This window comes from Psammomys obesus, unplaced genomic scaffold (genome assembly GCF_907164565.1).
Source record: "Psammomys obesus unplaced genomic scaffold, mPsaObe1.curated_primary_1811, whole genome shotgun sequence".
Lineage (NCBI taxonomy): Eukaryota > Metazoa > Chordata > Mammalia > Rodentia > Muridae > Psammomys > Psammomys obesus.
Genome location: NW_026596040.1, coordinates 195,106 through 210,458, shown reverse-complemented (window position 1 = coordinate 210,458; position 15,353 = coordinate 195,106). Strand labels below are relative to the sequence as shown.

The 15,353-nt window shown below is 51.8% G+C and overlaps 2 protein-coding genes across 5 annotated transcripts; one reads left to right on the top strand and one right to left on the bottom strand.

The window, feature by feature from the left end:
• Positions 1–707: 707 nt before the first annotated feature.
• Positions 708–12,922, top strand: Fchsd1 (FCH and double SH3 domains 1). 2 transcript variants are annotated; one of them, XM_055622650.1, is made up of 20 exons: positions 708–760; positions 1,013–1,110; positions 1,666–1,711; positions 2,188–2,255; positions 2,565–2,700; positions 2,787–2,923; positions 3,018–3,081; positions 3,912–4,040; positions 4,481–4,603; positions 4,757–4,852; positions 5,452–5,571; positions 5,941–6,045; positions 6,188–6,349; positions 6,881–7,009; positions 7,091–7,174; positions 7,329–7,446; positions 7,563–7,783; positions 8,908–8,995; positions 10,524–10,579; positions 10,700–12,922. In XM_055622650.1, the coding sequence occupies exons 1-20, from the start codon at positions 740–742 to the stop codon at positions 10,763–10,765; spliced, it is 2,067 nt and encodes a 688-aa protein (XP_055478625.1). In that variant the 5' UTR covers positions 708–739; the 3' UTR covers positions 10,766–12,922. The 2 variants fall into 2 exon arrangements, with proteins under 2 accessions (XP_055478625.1, XP_055478624.1); XM_055622649.1 differs by having other exon boundaries at positions 2,559–2,700.
• On the bottom strand, positions 11,552–15,243 carry Rell2 (RELT like 2). 3 transcript variants are annotated; one of them, XM_055622653.1, is made up of 8 exons: positions 14,423–15,243; positions 13,785–14,024; positions 13,356–13,421; positions 13,197–13,263; positions 12,587–12,772; positions 11,992–12,367; positions 11,813–11,872; positions 11,552–11,615 (listed from the first exon to the last, which is right to left on the bottom strand). In XM_055622653.1, exons 2-7 carry the CDS (start codon positions 13,966–13,968, stop codon positions 11,840–11,842), a joined length of 912 nt encoding a protein of 303 aa, XP_055478628.1. In that variant the 5' UTR covers positions 13,969–14,024; positions 14,423–15,243; the 3' UTR covers positions 11,552–11,615; positions 11,813–11,839. The 3 variants fall into 3 exon arrangements, with proteins under 3 accessions (XP_055478628.1, XP_055478627.1, XP_055478629.1); XM_055622652.1 differs by having other exon boundaries at positions 14,435–15,243; XM_055622654.1 differs by having other exon boundaries at positions 14,442–15,243.
• Positions 15,244–15,353: the final 110 nt, after the last annotated feature.

The window sequence follows — 15,353 nt, the reverse complement described above, 5'->3', positions numbered from 1 at the left end:
GCACAGTAGAAAAACAACAGAGACTGTCAAACAAGGTGGAAAGCAAGGATCAACACCCAAGATCGTCCTCTGACACACTGACACACATACACACACATTCACACTCACACACCACGGTAAATTGTGGGGCATAAAGCCTGAAGAGAAGACCCAGAATGATGACAGGTGCTTTCCAGGCCGCACACTCCTTCACAGATACCATTAGCGTCCACTGGAGGCCAGGATGTACCTGCCTTTTTTCCTCTGGGCTGGGTCCTGCGGGCTCCGGGCGTATTTCTTACCCCTCTCACGCTAACAATTCCAGTTCTGCGGGGACTAGGAAAAGGTGTCTCCCTTTGTCAGAGGCATTTTCGCTCAGGTGTCCAGTGACTCAGTTTCCCTGGTCACCTGGTTTCTTGCACAGGGACTGGTGATATGCATATGTAAATGAATGAGCAGAAATAATTACAGGCTGAATCAGTGGCTGTACTAGAAATAGAACCCAGGCGTCTTGACTCAGAAGCTCCAGGTTCTTCCGACCGGCAGGCGCACGCTGCGTCCGCCCCGCGGCCGGGACCCTTCCGGGGTACTGGTAGCAATAACTGGTTCAGTTACTTTACTGCCCGTGTGTGCTTCCGCGCCGGGCGCGCAGCTTGACGAGCGTGGGCGGAGCGGGCCAACTCTGGGGCGGAGCCTCGTCGTGGGCGGGGCCTCCCCGAGTTCCGGAGTGGAGTGTCTGCCAGCCTTTGCTGGAGCCGAGATGCAGCCGCCGCCCCGAAAAGTGAGATTTGCCCGGGAAAGGGGAATTTCTGGAGTTCTGGGGGAGCGGAGGGAGCCCGCGAGCACTAGACTCGGGGTGGGACACAGGGAGTGGCAAGGAGATGAAAGCCTAACACAGAAGAAACCGAGGAAACAGCCCAGCCTCTTTCGGGCCCCGCCCCCTCACCGCTCCCTGTGAGATGTTTTGTACCCCACACACGCCGGAGTAGGGTACCAGGCAGAGGATCTTCATCTTTCTCTTTTAATCCTACAGGTGAAGCCAGCCCAGGAGGTGAAACTTCGCTTTTTGGAGCAGCTGAGCATCCTTCAGACCCAGCAACAGAGGGAGGCGGATCTGCTGGAGGACATCAGGTAGCCCCAGACCCCTCACCTTCACATGCTCCATCCTCGTAGGAGCGAGCGCCACTCTCTGCTCAGCATACCTCTGTCAAGATTGGGCGTTGTCAGGATGAGCTTTCTGGCCTACCCATTCATGATCCTCACCTTAGGCCTGCCCCTTTAGATACTGGAGCTACATACAACAACAGAGAGCCCCTTCAAACCACCCGGCCCCACACCACGCTCCCCACCTCCACAGTCAAAGCTTAGTATATAACCCCGCTCCTTCTTCCAGACCTGTTGGAAGTGCTGGAGCCAGGTCCTATCAGTTCTCTCACCTCCAGACCCACAGATGGTCCTCCAGGGGTGGGAGGTTCCTGCTGGGGCTTTGAGCAATAAGGTGAAGCTGACCTGTGTTGTAGCTGCCAGAGGTGATCTCAAGGACTCTTGTCTTTCAAGACCCACTCCCTCTGGATGTAGTCACACTCTGGGCTGGTTCCCTCTTCCTCCTGCTCAGGCCAAGGAGAGAATTGACGTGGGAGAACAGTAACAAACAGTAACCCCCCTCCCACCCCCTCTACTCCACAGATCCTACAGCAAGCAGAGGGCAGCCATTGAACGGGAGTATGGCCAGGTATGGACTCCTCTCTGAACCTTGCCTCTTGTTCTAGCCTCCTTTATACAGGCAGCAGTGGCCTCCACCCCCTTATTGTGGTCAATAACAAATACCTGACTAACTATTTGATGTTTTTGTTTGTGAGTTAATTAGAATAAAGTGATCTTATTAAGACATTTAAAAAAGAACATATATGTAGAATCAGCCAGATTTGTTTTAGATCCCTGCCCTACTGCCTCCTTAGCTATGTGATCTTGGAGAAGTTACTTAATATTTTTGGCCTCAATTTTTTCCTCTGTAAAATGGGAATAGCAATAATAACACCAAACTCCACAGAAGGTTATAAGGATGAAATGAATTAATGAATGTAAGGCATTTAGGAAATGTATATGTTATATATCCAAAGAATGGTATTGCAGACCCTGGTTCCAATTTCTCCCTGAGTTGGGCTTGAGTCTTCCTAAAGGGCCTGCGCTGTGATGGTTTCTCACCAGGCACTCCAGAAGCTGGCCGGGCCATTCCTGAAGAGGGAAGGGCAGCGGAGTGGGGAGGTAGACAGCAGGTGAGTGGCACAGAGTTGGAGGTGATGGGGAGCTCAGCCCCAGAGATCTGTGGGGATGAAGACCTAATGAGCTGGGGAAGGCACGTGAGCTGCAGGTAGAGCTGACACAGCAGCAGCGGAGGAGCTGACCAGCAGGGACACTGTGGGTGGGGGTGAAGGGCATGAGCGATCCTGTGGCTTAGCTAATGGGCTGATCGATTGACGGGCTCCTAGGGGGGGGGGGGGGAGCTCTGTGGTGTTGGGTTTGGGGGTCGTCTCCTGAAATGGTGGAGCATTTCTTCAGCACAGACCTTCTCTGGGGAGGGGCAGGACAGTGTTCGGTGCCTGGCGCTGCCTTCTGGATGCCACCGTGGCTGGAGGCCAAACCCGACTTCAGGCGTCTGACCGATACCGTGACCTAGCAGGGGGCACTGGGAGGAGTGCCAAGGAACAGGTGCTTAGAAAGGTACATCTCAGTGGCTGGAAAAAAGGAACCTCCAGCTTAGGATCAAAGGTGGTTTGGGTCAGGATTCTGTGTATCTTTGCCATTAGGGGACAGAGAGCCTCCAGCGGGCACAGGCCGAGGTGCTACAGTCTGTCAGGGAGCTGAGCAGAAGTCGGAAGCTCTATGGGCAGCGAGAGCGTGTGTGGGCCTTGGCACAGGAGAAGGCAGCTGATGTCCAGGCCAGGTGGGCACTTGAATGGCCAAGTAGGACACCCAAGGTGGGGTGGAATCAAAGCATCAAAGCTGTGCCTGACTCTTGACTGTTTTTGCCTGCACAGGCTGAACCGAAGTGACCATGGGATCTTCCACTCTCGAACTAGCCTCCAAAAGCTGAGCACCAAGGTTTGGGGGATAAAGGCATATATATATAAGGGTAGAGTAGCCTAGTGTTTTGGGGCCCAGTGGCATAAAAGTAAGAGATTGGGTTGAACCTAAGCTTCCAAATTTCCTAGTGGTTTATTATCAGGCACGCAGTAAGCACTCAGTGTCTCTGAGCCCCATTTTCTTCATCTGTATAGTGGAAATATTACCTTTTTTGTTTTGTTGTTCATAATTGCTTTTTGAGTAATTTTACATGCTAGGCAATATTCCATCTCTGGGAATACAGTAAGAACAGGACTAATAGAGTTCCATCCTCACAGCCTGGTTGAGATGAGAGTATGTGAATAACCAGATGAAAATGCAAATAAAAGTACTGTGATGAAGGGTAATAATTGGGTGCAATTGAGAAGGAGACCTTACTGAACAGGTGGCCTTGGTGTCGGAGGCAGCCATGCCGAGGTCTTTGGGAAGAACATTCTGAGGAGAGGGAATGGTGAGTGCAGAAGCTACGGAAGAGAGTCACTTTGGTTCAAAGAGCTGAGAGAAAGGCCAGTGTGGCCACACCACTATAAACAAGAAATGTGCACTTGAGAAAGGTCAGCGAGGTTTTAGGAGTCAGCTCATGTAGGATCTGGTAAACTACAGTAAGGCACGGTGTATGTTTTTATATATGTGCAGCAGCCGTGAGAGGGTTGTTAAGCCAGAGCTATATGTGAAGGATTTAGTGTAGTGCCAGACATGCAGTGAACATTCAATAAGGTGAGATCCATTCTGGTTCTGGGTTTGGGGTTGGCTTTGGAGGGACTCTGAGGGTTCAGGGCTCCCTGTTGACTCTGATTTCCACTTCCTAGCTGTCCGCCCAGTCAGCTCAGTATTCCCAGCAGCTGAGAGCAGCCCGCAATGAGTACCTGCTAAATTTGGTGGCCGCCAATGCTCACCTTGCCCACTACTACCAAGAGGAACTGCCAGCACTGCTCAAGGCCAGTACTAATCCAGATCACTCCTGCCCGCAGTGAGTGGAGATGCCATCCTTCCTGGTCTCCCCAGGCGGGCCAGTGCTAGTGCTCAGAATGACTAGAAGATGCATATGTGAATTCTGGGTCTGACTCTTGATGACTGTGTCCTACAAGACATTTGACTTCATAATCCTTATCAGAGTTAACCCCAGTTTGCCCACATCACAACATATCACAACATTTGAACACCAGTGAGGTTCACAGAGAATGGATGTGGACATTCTTAAACTGGGAAGTGGCTTAAACGTGACAGAGTTTGGTTAGAAGCAGTAATGTCCCATCCCTCATTTCCCTATCATTTGTGTCTATGCCCCATCCATGGATAAAATATCTACTTTGCACTAGAGACCTTGGAGAAGGTCATGTGTACCTCATGTACTAAGGTATCTTGGGGTTCTCTCCAGGTCCTGGTAAGCGAGCTGTCAGAATACTTGAGGGACCCCCTGACTTTATTAGGCCACACGGAGTTGGAAGCTGCAGAGATGGTCCTGGAACACGCCCGCCATGGGATGAAGGCGACTTCCCAGGTGAGGGCTGGAGCTGTGAGTGTTGATGCTTTCTGTTCTTCACATACAGCATCTTCCCCACCATTGCCATTCTCACCTTTCTTTCTTCCAAGAAGGTCTGGGGACAGGTTTGGGTGGATGGCAAGCCAGTGACTGTACCTTATCCAACCCTAGGTAAACTGGGAACAAGATGTGAAGCTGTTTCTTCAGGGGCCTGGAGTCTTTTCCCCCACCCCACCTCAGCAGTTCCAGCCAGCAGGGGCTGATCAGGTGAGAACACCCTGCTTGTGGAAACAGGCCAAACCTAAAAGTAAGTGTGGTTTAGACCCCTTGTCTCATTGTCCCTGACCTAGTGTTGATTTGGTGACTGTTTAGCCTCAGACAAATCTCATTTACCTCCCTCCCATCTGAACACAAACACATGGAAGTTCAGTCCCTGTTCAGTCCATGTTCTCTTCATTCCACTTCTGCCATTCCACTCTGATCCCATTCCTGGGCCTGTGTCTACATGAGTACATACTTTTGTCCACAGACAAAGGCATTCACTCTACTCTTTGTCCCTGACACTGGAGGTCAAGATGAAGAAGGAAAGGGCTGGAGAGTTGACTCAGTGGTTAAGAGCACTTGTTCTTGCAAAGAATCCGGGTTTGATTCCCAACATACACTTGGAGGCTCACCCCCTCCTTGAGCACCGTGCATGCATGTGGTGCACAGACATATATGCAGGCAAAACATTCATACACGAAATAATGAAATCAATCTAAAAAAGAAATTAAAAAAAAAAAAGATGAAGAAGGAAAAGGAAATGGTGAGCAGGACCGACTTGGGTTTTTTTTTTTTTTTCCTCAAGCATTCCTTGTCTCCTTCAGGTGTGTGCCCTGGAGCGGGGAGCAGGAGGCATGGCTGGAGAGAGTGGCCTGGAGAAAGAGGTTCAGCGCTGGACGAGCAGGGCTGCGCGGGACTACAAGATCCAGCATCACGGGCATCGGGTGAGGTGGGGGTGCAGGTACTAGTTGTGGGTAAGAAGAGCTGAGAGATGGGACCATGGGGCAGACAGGAAGGGAGGGAAAGGAATTTGAACACAACAGTATGATGCAGTAATGAGTGCAACAGCTTAGTTTTGGAACTAAACTGTCTGGGCTTTGTATTCTCTTCTGCTGCTTATGAGTTCTCTAACCCTGGGTAAGGAGTGATTTCATCTCTCTGGACTTTGGTTTCCTCATCACTAAAATGGAGCCAATAATAATACCTGCCTCATAGGGAGCGTCGATGACACAATGCAGGTGACGCAACTTGCAAAGTACCAGGCTCAGAGCATGGGCCACAATATCTCCACCCGCCTCTGCCATCTTCCCCAGGTCCTACAGCGACTGGAGCAGAGGCGTCAGCAGGTCTCAGAGCGAGAAGCTCCAGGGCTAGACCAGCGGCTACAGGAAGTGAGGGAGAATATCCGAAGGGCGCAGGTGAGCCACAGCGCTGGTCTCAGAGCCACAGTGAAATCCTGCCTCCTTGGGCAACCTCCCTCCACTGTGGTAGAGAAGAAGAGGAAAACAGAGAGTAGACACAAGTAGCCAGGTTCCACTTCTCTGTTTCGCCTCCTGTCAGGTGAGCCAGGTGAAAGGCGCTGCCCGGCTGGCCCTGCTGCAGGAGGCTGGCCTAGATGTGCAGCACTGGCTGAAGCCAGCCATGACCCAAGCCCAGGATGAGGTGGAGCAGGAGCGCCGGCTTAGTGAAGCTCGGCTGTCCCAGAAGGACCTCTCTCCTACGGTGAGTCCCCTTTTCATCTCTGACCATACATACCTGGAAGTCTAAAGTTCCTTGTTAGAAGGCAGAGCCTCTAAAATGGGAATCACAATTATCTGATTCAGAGGGGGTACCACAGGGCTTCAGTGATCCTTCATAATTTCTGGCATGGAGAATCCTCAATAAACTTATACTATGGTGATTGAAAAACGTGGTTCTGGGAGCAGTCTGGAGGTTGGGTGTCAGCTACTCCACGAGGTCACATGAGCTACTTATGAGCCGTGTGACCTTGGGAAATGACTCACCCTTAGTGAGCCTCAGTGTCTTCAGAAGTAAAGTGAGTTTAATATAGTTGTACCAAATAATGCTGGGTTATACTGAAGCTTCGGTGAAACAGTATATAGGTAAAATAACTTTATATTAAGCATCTAATTGCCTTATGGGGCTTTGGTTTTGAGACAGGGTGACTGGTTGAGGATTCCCTTAGAAAAAAGAGTTGGGTGTGGGAGATACCTGCAGTAGGTGAGACGGTGTCTGTTCTCGACTTCTCTCCAGGCTGAGGACACTGAGCTTTCTGACTTTGATGAATGTGAGGAGGCTGGGGAGCTCTTTGAGGAGCCTGCCCCGCAAGCCCTGGCTACCAGACCTCTCCCCTGCCCTGCACATGTAGTGTTCGGCTACCAGGTGTGAATGGGTGTGGAAACTTCAGATGGGCAGCAGGGGTGGGGGTGGGGCAAATCTTGAATCCTTCCCTGTGGGGCTCAGGCAGGACATGAGGATGAGCTGACTATCACAGAGGGTGAGTGGCTGGAGGTCATAGAAGAAGGAGATGCTGATGAATGGGTTAAGGTGAGTATGGGACCCTTGGGTGAGGGGCAATGGGAAGACTTTGTGTGTGGGTTCCAGGGACTCATCCAGGCAATGCTGGAAACGAGCATGGAGAGGAGCCAAGGTCATGGACTTTGAGTAAGTCTGATACCTGTTCACATTGCTGGGCGAGCAGGCTCGGAACCAGCATGGAGAAGCAGGCTTCGTCCCTGAACGGTATCTCAACTTCCCGGATCTCTCCCTCCCTGAGAGCAGCCACAGCCGAGACAATCCCTCAGGAGGGGAGCCCACAGGTAAGAAAAGGAAGTTATGGATTCAGGGACCACAGGTATAGATAGAGGTCGCTGGGTGGTTGTGGAGTGTCTTGCCACACTCACTGCCTTTCTTCGTCTCTCCCGGGCTCCTGTAGCATTTTTGGCACGCGCGCTGTACAGCTACACTGGACAGAGTGAAGAGGAGCTAAGTTTTCCTGAAGGGGCACTCATCCGCCTGCTGCCCAGGGCTCAAGATGGCGTGGATGATGGCTTCTGGAGGGGAGAATTTGGGGGCCATGTTGGAGTCTTTCCGTCCTTGCTAGTAGAGGAACTGCTTGGCCCCCCAGGACCATCTGAACTCTCTGAGCCTGAACAGGTGCAACTTCATTCTCCCTCTGTTCCCAAGTATCTCTGGGTTGACCCTTTCTTCTTCTTCCTTTTGTTTTAAAAAATATTTATTTATTTTATTATGTGTATAATGTTCTGCCTGCATGTATACCTAAACATCAGAAGAAGGCACCAGATCTCACTATAGATGTTTGTGGGACACCCTGTGGTTGCTGGGAATTGAACTCAGGACCTCGGGAAGCGCAAGCAGTGCTCTTAACCTCTGAGCCACCTCTCTAGCCTGGGTTGACCCTTTCACCTCAACAATGCTCCATATTAATCTTTTTAAAAAGATTGATTTACAGTGGTATTCTGCCTCTACATATATGTGAGGGTATCAGAGCCCCTCAAGCTGGAATTACAGGCAGTTGTATGCTGCCATGTGGGTGCTGGGATTTGAACTCAGGTCCTTTGGTAGAGCAGCCAGTGCTCTTAACCACTGAGCCATCTCTCTCCAGCTCTCCATATCAATCTTAAAGTCCAGTTTCCTACCCCGGTTTGCCTCCCGTGGTGGCTTAGGCTTCCCTGTGTCCTTTGGCTAGTGCGAGAAAAAGAGAAATGAAGGCACCCTTCATAGATGTTTGGGGACTTTAGGAAGATAGGCCTGAGTACAAATTGCTATAGCATGAGCTTGGGTGATTACTTCTCTGAACTGTCTTCTTCACGTATAAAATAAAAACAACAGCCCCTTTAGCACGCTCACCGTCATGGAGGTGTTTAGGTAAACTCCTTAGCTCTGTGGTACTCAAGAAGTGTTTGGATTTGTGTTGCTCTGTCATGACACAGCAGGAGAGTCAGAACAGCCCAGTTCTAGCCAATGCTCTGCTAAGTGACCATGATTCAGATATGGCTCAAACTGAATCTCACTTCTACTGTAGCAGCCATCAATATACATAGCTCACAGGGTGGTGGCGAAGGTTGAATAAATATTTGTATATGCAGTGTTGGCAGAATAGGCAACACATAATAACTATTCAGTACATATTGGCTGTTAAAATATACATCAGTCATAGCCCTCATTTGGCTGCTTTTGGTATTGAGAAGAAATAGGAGAGCAACTGAGAGGAAACGCTGGTTAGACTAGGAATGACTGTGTGTCTCCCCTATCTCCAGACGCTGCCATCCCCTTCTCCTCCCAGCTTCTCCCCTCCTGCACCCACCTGTGCCTTGGACGGACCCCCTGCACCTGCTCTGCCTGCAGGTGAGTAGAGAGAATTGGAGCCTGGGGAGCGTAAGCAATGGCAAGGAAGAAGTGTGGACTCTGCCTTATCCTGCTCCTGTGTGCTGTTGGCGTGACTTGCAATAGGCAGGTGGCATATTGATGGGGAGGGAAGCTTGGATGTGGAGCCAGGTTCAAACTCATCTGTCACCTATAGTATGTTGGTGGAAACTTAATGGGTCTGGTCCTTAGTATGTTTTATGTTATGTCTTTGGAGTTAGGGCTAGCCTTGAACTAGGTGAACTAGCACACCTCCTGCCCCAGCCTCTCCTATGGGATTAGAAGTCTGAGTCACCAGCCTACCTTGGATTACATTCTTTATAAAGGGAAGGGAAAGGCATTGCTTTATTGAATTGTTAATCAGGGACTAGAAAGTTGGCTCAATGGCTAAGAGCACTTGTGGCTCTTGCAGAGGACTCAGGTTCGATTCCCAGCACCCATGTGGCAGCTCACAGCCATCAGTAATTCCAGTCCCACGCTATCTGACAACCTCTTCTGACCCCAGTGGGCACCAGGCATATATGTGGTGCACATACATACATGCAAGCAAAACACTTGTACACATAAGAAAGAAAAAGTTGCCTAAGATGCCTGTTAAGAGTATATAATTTTCTGCTGATATACAGCAAACATAGCTGCTTTACATTTAAAAACTTAGCTATCCTTTCTCACGGCACGTGTGTGTGGGTTTTTTTTTGTTGTTTTGAGATAAGGTTCTTCTGTGTCATAGCTCTGGCTGTCCTGGGCTGTCTTTGTGGACCAGGCTGGTCTTGAGCTCACAGAGATGAGCTTGTCTCTGCTTCCCGGGTGCTGGGATTAATGGTGTGTGCGCCACCATTCCCAGCATCTTCTCGTGGCATTCTTACATTCTCCCCAAAATGTACATTTTCTTCTTTGTGTCCTTAAACTCTGAAATACAGTACTTATCTTTGGATTATTTTATTTATTGGGGGGGGGGAGAAGTATTGCTGGGGATCAAACTAGGATCTTGTTCATGCTAGGCAAGCATATCTACCACTAACTTATGTCCCAGTCCACAGCCCCCTATTTTTTACCATGAAATACTTAACCTTTCTAAAATGTTCTAGTATTTCCACCTCCTCCAGGCACCTTCCCTGACTCTAAGGTCACCACCATTTCTTCCAGCATTCCCACATCACTTGAATAGTTTAATTTTTGGGTATTTTTTGTGTCTCTCTGTCTGTGTGTGCATGTTTGTGTGTGTGTGTGAGGGAAAGAGAGAGAGAGAGATATTATGGGATTCTCAATAGCCATTTTGAGGGGGAGCTTTGCACTCCACCCCCTTTCTTTGGTACTTTGTACAGAGTACTTGTGCATTAAGTATTTGTGGAGGATGGATGGACTAATGGATTTTATAGCTCAGACCGGTGATTTTTTTTATTTTTTGCTATGTCAACAAGTATTTATAAAGTGTCACTATCCTAAGTGCTGGAGATGCAGTATGGAGCCCAACAGAGACTGAGAATTGACTTTCGGTTTCTATTTTTAGACAAAGTCCTAGACTGCCCTGGACCCCTGGACATGTTGGTGCCTCGACTCAGGCCGGTAAGGGCCTCTGCCTTGGAGGGTCATTCCTATGGGTCCTATTTTGTTTGCTGGGCTGAGGTAAGAGAGGGATATTCCCAAGAGGGACTTTGGTGCACTAATTATGTATGTTCTCTGCAGATGCGCCCACCACCTCCCCCACCAGCCAAAGCCCCAGATCCTGGCCATCCAGATCCCCTCACCTGAAGGCCTTGGGGGTCAGTGCCCCCACGATGCTGCTGCCCCTATCTTTCTGCTGACAGAAACCACCCCTTCAATGACCTGGAGCGACATAGGCAAAGCTGCAATCTTCCCCCACGTCCACCCTCACCTCCAGGGTTAGAAACCCTGTTCCTGTTTGTGGGATTGAACCCACACCTTCCCCCTATTGTTTTCCTGTCATCTCTGGGCTGGAACTACCCTTTTGACTTTCTGCCATCTCCCCATATCTAGGGTGGTAAGGTATCCCAAAATCTCTGGGGCTGGAACCCATCCCCCAAAGCCTTGCATGGCTCTGGCTCATCTGTGTCTTCACCCTGCCTCTGTGGCCAACCCCACCCTGAATGCCAGGGTCACTAGGCCTGTGGCCAGGAGAAGAGCAGACCTTGGAAGTCAGAAGGAGCTGGAGCCAGGATGCAAAGCAACTGTAATGGTCTGAGCGGATTTATTGACAGTGAATAAAGGGCATGAAGTCCCAAGCCATGAAGTCCTGGGCCTCTTGTGCCAAGATGGCAAGGAGACTAAGGTGCTATTGCTTTAGGGGCCCACCATAGGTAGGCCTGGTCCCAACCACCACACTCTAGCATGTGGAGTGAGGGTTGGGGGTAGGCAGGCCGGGCAACCTGTTGGCAGGTGGGAAAGGGAAAAGAATGAAGGGCTGGGAAGTGGAAGGGGCTCCTCCTGAGGTCCCTCAGCCCAGGACTGTGTGACTCTGGATGGAAGTAGAGCTGGTCCCTCAACTGAGGGGCAGTGTTGTCCAGTGGAGGGGAGAGCCTTCATGGCTATCCATACCCTGGCAATGCCTGCTGGTAATCCACCGGCACAGTGAAGACCAAGTCTTGGAAGAAAGGAAGGGGAACAGTGTTGCTTTCTGGTCAAGCTCTGATCTTCCTGTACTCCTGGAGGACACCAATGCCCACTTCCCACCACCAGCCAAGGAATCTATAACACACGCTAAGCTTATAGTTCACCCCAAGGGCTCAGGGAGTTGATGGGCTTGAGTGATTTAGGTAGAGGCTGGAAGGGTGAGATTACCTGATCTTGAGCTCAGGGAGACTCGCCTCACATACCCCCTGCTTCTGGTGGTAGACACTCCTGAGAGAAGGGGAAGTATTCAGTGGGAACAGGAGGTGGATCATATAAATGTTGCCCAGAGTGGGGACAGTCAGATGTGTTCACCATTGCCCAATGCAGCCCTGGCCATGTCTTCATACCTCCTGACCTGAGGTGTCCAGTTTGGTTGGCTGTCCATTTGCCTCTTGACTAGGCAGCCCTGGGCTTGGGCCTCTCCCTCTAGTGCTCAAGTTCAGTTCTGCAGAGGTTCCAGGGGTCCCCTCAAGTGTACAAGGGACTAGGCTGACATCCTTGAGTCCTCCGTTCTGCACTGGGTGGGTGGCTGCGGCCTGGGAGGGTGGTGCCTCGGGGAGCAGCCTCTCAGTGGCAGCGGACCCTACCCTAGGCTGCCCTCCCCCAGCTGCCTGACTACCCCCTGGTTCCTGAACCCCACCAGAGCCCCAGCTTCTGTCTATAGGGGAACCATCACGATGTTCGTGTAGGCCATAGCGCTTCTCGATGTGTGTCACTCGGAATCTGTGTGGGAAGAGAACATTGCAACTTAGGGGTTACCTAAACCTCCCTCCCTGGGGCTGATGGCAGCTTCTCTGGCCTCGGGTAGGGAGGCCTCCTGAGATTGTAGGATGCTCTGTATAGAATGACCCCAGTCATTCAGAGGAAAGAATTGGGTCCCACCTTTGTGAAGGACGGGATTATGGGGGCCCCATCCTTTTTCTTGGACAAATGTATACCCACCTGCCCACTGAGAATACAGTGGTCTCTCCAGGTCTGGGGCGGCCTTTTCCTTCCTTAGAACGACCCTGACGGACAAGTGGGGGCCTCTTGCTGCGGCTGCAGTGAATGCAGGGAGCTGCAGAGCCAAGATGCACTGTGTGATGATGGGAAGGGGCTCCGTCCTGCAGGCTGGAGGTGGCATCCACACTGGACCACAGCAAGGAAGGGAGCAGAAATGATATGTTTATTTTCCTTCCTGCTGTCTCCCCCTATTCTTTCAATATGCTCTTTAAAGCTCCAAAACCCTTCCCCAGTCTCCAGCATCCTTTTGTCTTTAATAAATTCAGTGTTAAGCCACGAGTGGTCATATGTTCTTCCTTTCCACCCTGTTTACTGAAGAGAGGAGTGCTTTCCTTTGGGAAGTGACACCAGAGGTGAATGCTAGGCTGGATGGTATCTAGATGGGCAACACTGAAGGATGAAGGATTTCTACAAGACTTCTTTAGGACAGCTAACTTTCTCTAGCCCACCCCACCACCGCTGCCAAACTTCGATGGTACTTGGAAAAACTATTAGAGGAGAGGGTACTCCAAGGTAAGCTAAGTCATGCTGGCCTTTGTTTCCAGCTCACCTGGAGAGCTGCACCGTCCCTTCTCCTTCACTGTCCCCTAGCATCTCCTTCAAGGCCTCAGCATTGGCTGATGGGAGAGGGAGAAGAGGGAGTCGGAGGTGGAGGTCAGGGCAAGAGAAAGCCAGTTTGGGAGGGAGCAAGCTGTTGGCTTCTACCCACCTTCATTTTGGATGATGCAGCGAACAATCCTCTCTACTGTGTCCTCATTCACGTCATCGTCTTCAGCTGAAGGATGAAAGAGGTTGGCAAGAAGTGGGAAATGAGTCAGCTTTGGGGGAACATGACCTTATGGCCCCATGGGTGATGGCTCAAGACATATTCCTTTACCTATGTGCCTTCATGCATCAGGGTCAGAAAAAGTAGGAGAAGAAATAGGCTCCCAAGGCCACCACGAGTGGACCCCTTTCTCTAGCCTTGATTTCAGGGTGTTATCACTCTACATGCAGACTCAAAAATGCATCTTAAGCTGTCTTTTGGGCTTCAGCAGGATTTGGGCTGGGTCTGTCAGCCAGGGAGGCAGAAAAAAAGTTTGGGGAGAAGGGTAAGGGAGAAAGGTGACTTAATCAGGGCTCTAGGCTCCTCACTCACGGGGCTGGAGCTGGGCATCATCAGGCTCTGAGCCTCTAGACGTGCGGCAGCGGTAGCCTTTCTTCTTGAGCACGTGGCAGATCATGAAGCCTACAAGGCCCATGAGGAAGAAGACCAGCACAAGCAGGAAGAGCATGTACAGCCCATGTTGGGGCGGCTCCAGGCCAGGCTGTGGTTCCGACATGAGGCCCTGGGGGGCGAGCACGGGCCAGGGCGCCTCCTGGGTTTAGTGGGCTGCAGCTGGGGACCGGGTAGAATAAGTATCTTAGCATCCTCAATAGGAGGTCCGCCCCACTCCCAAACCGAACCAGGGAGCTGTCCGGACTAAGGGTGCTGCTTGGCCAAGACGGCCACAGGCTGGAGGCCAGAAGGCTTCCACGCAAGCCCTCTGCCACGACCCAGTCCCACTTCTCTGACATCCAGACCGCTATCTTTTACAGCTCATCCCGCACCCCTGTCCCTCCCAAGGACACTGCAGCACGAGATGGGACGAAATTCTCAGGCAGTGAGCAAGCTCAGACATCTCGCTTGAGTCAGTGTTGATACCTCCTCTACACCCGCCTGAGCCAGGCCTCGTGCAGCCCCCTCCCCTCCCTGCATTCCCGGGTCCCTTCTCTTTCGATTCCTCCCATACTGACCACCTGGCCCACCCGGTACCGGTGATTTGGTTCTGTCTCAGGCTCCGGCTCCGGCTCCGGCTCGGGTCCCGGCTCCAGGGGCGTCCTCGTCCGGCTCAGGGCCCCCGACGCCCTCCCGGAGCTCATCCCTTGCTTCCTCCCCCTCCCCCCTTTGCCGCCTCACCGGCTCCGGGCTGGTGGCTGCGGATACCGGTGCCGCGGCAGACGGGGGGAGGGAAGGATGGCGGAGGATGTGGGCCGGTTGGGAGCCGAGACAGGCTCCGGACCACTCTGGCCCGGGAAATGAAGGGGATGGGGGCGCCTCCGAAACCGTCTTGGGTTCCCAAATGCCTACTCGTGTCTTGGGCCCGGGACCAAGGGGCGGAGCGCAGGTGTGCGGGGCGGAGAGCGTGAGCCTTACGCGTGTGTGAACGCAAGTGAGATGTGCGCGTGACTGCACCGCCGCCCCTCCCCCAGGAGGAATGTGCAGCGTGAGTCCGGGTCCTCGTAGGGGGTCGGGAGGTCAAGAAGGGCTTTGACCACCCGTCTAGTCCTCACGTCTGGCACAGGTTCTACCCTCACATTCCCCGGATGAATGGAAAATCATCAATCTTTCTCGCTGTCTGGGGAAATCTGGCTTTCTGCACCTGAGAGGCGCAGGGTGGCCAGATTTTCCGAGGTTCCTAGAGAGGGACCACGGCCCCAAGACCCATTTGGGGTTGGTGGGTGTACGGGATGGCTCCGCTTCCCGAGAATATGACCCCCGCCCAGAATGAAACGGCCCTCGTATCCTCTGAAAGATGCCACGGATCCCCGCCCAGGCTCCGAGTCTCAGATCTCAAAACCCGGACCGGGACAGCACGGGGTGGAACTCCCATAAGGGGCGTGACCTGAACGTGGTCTTAAGAGGCGGGGCGAGGTCTCATGTTCCGCAGAGGTAGGCTGCGTGCTT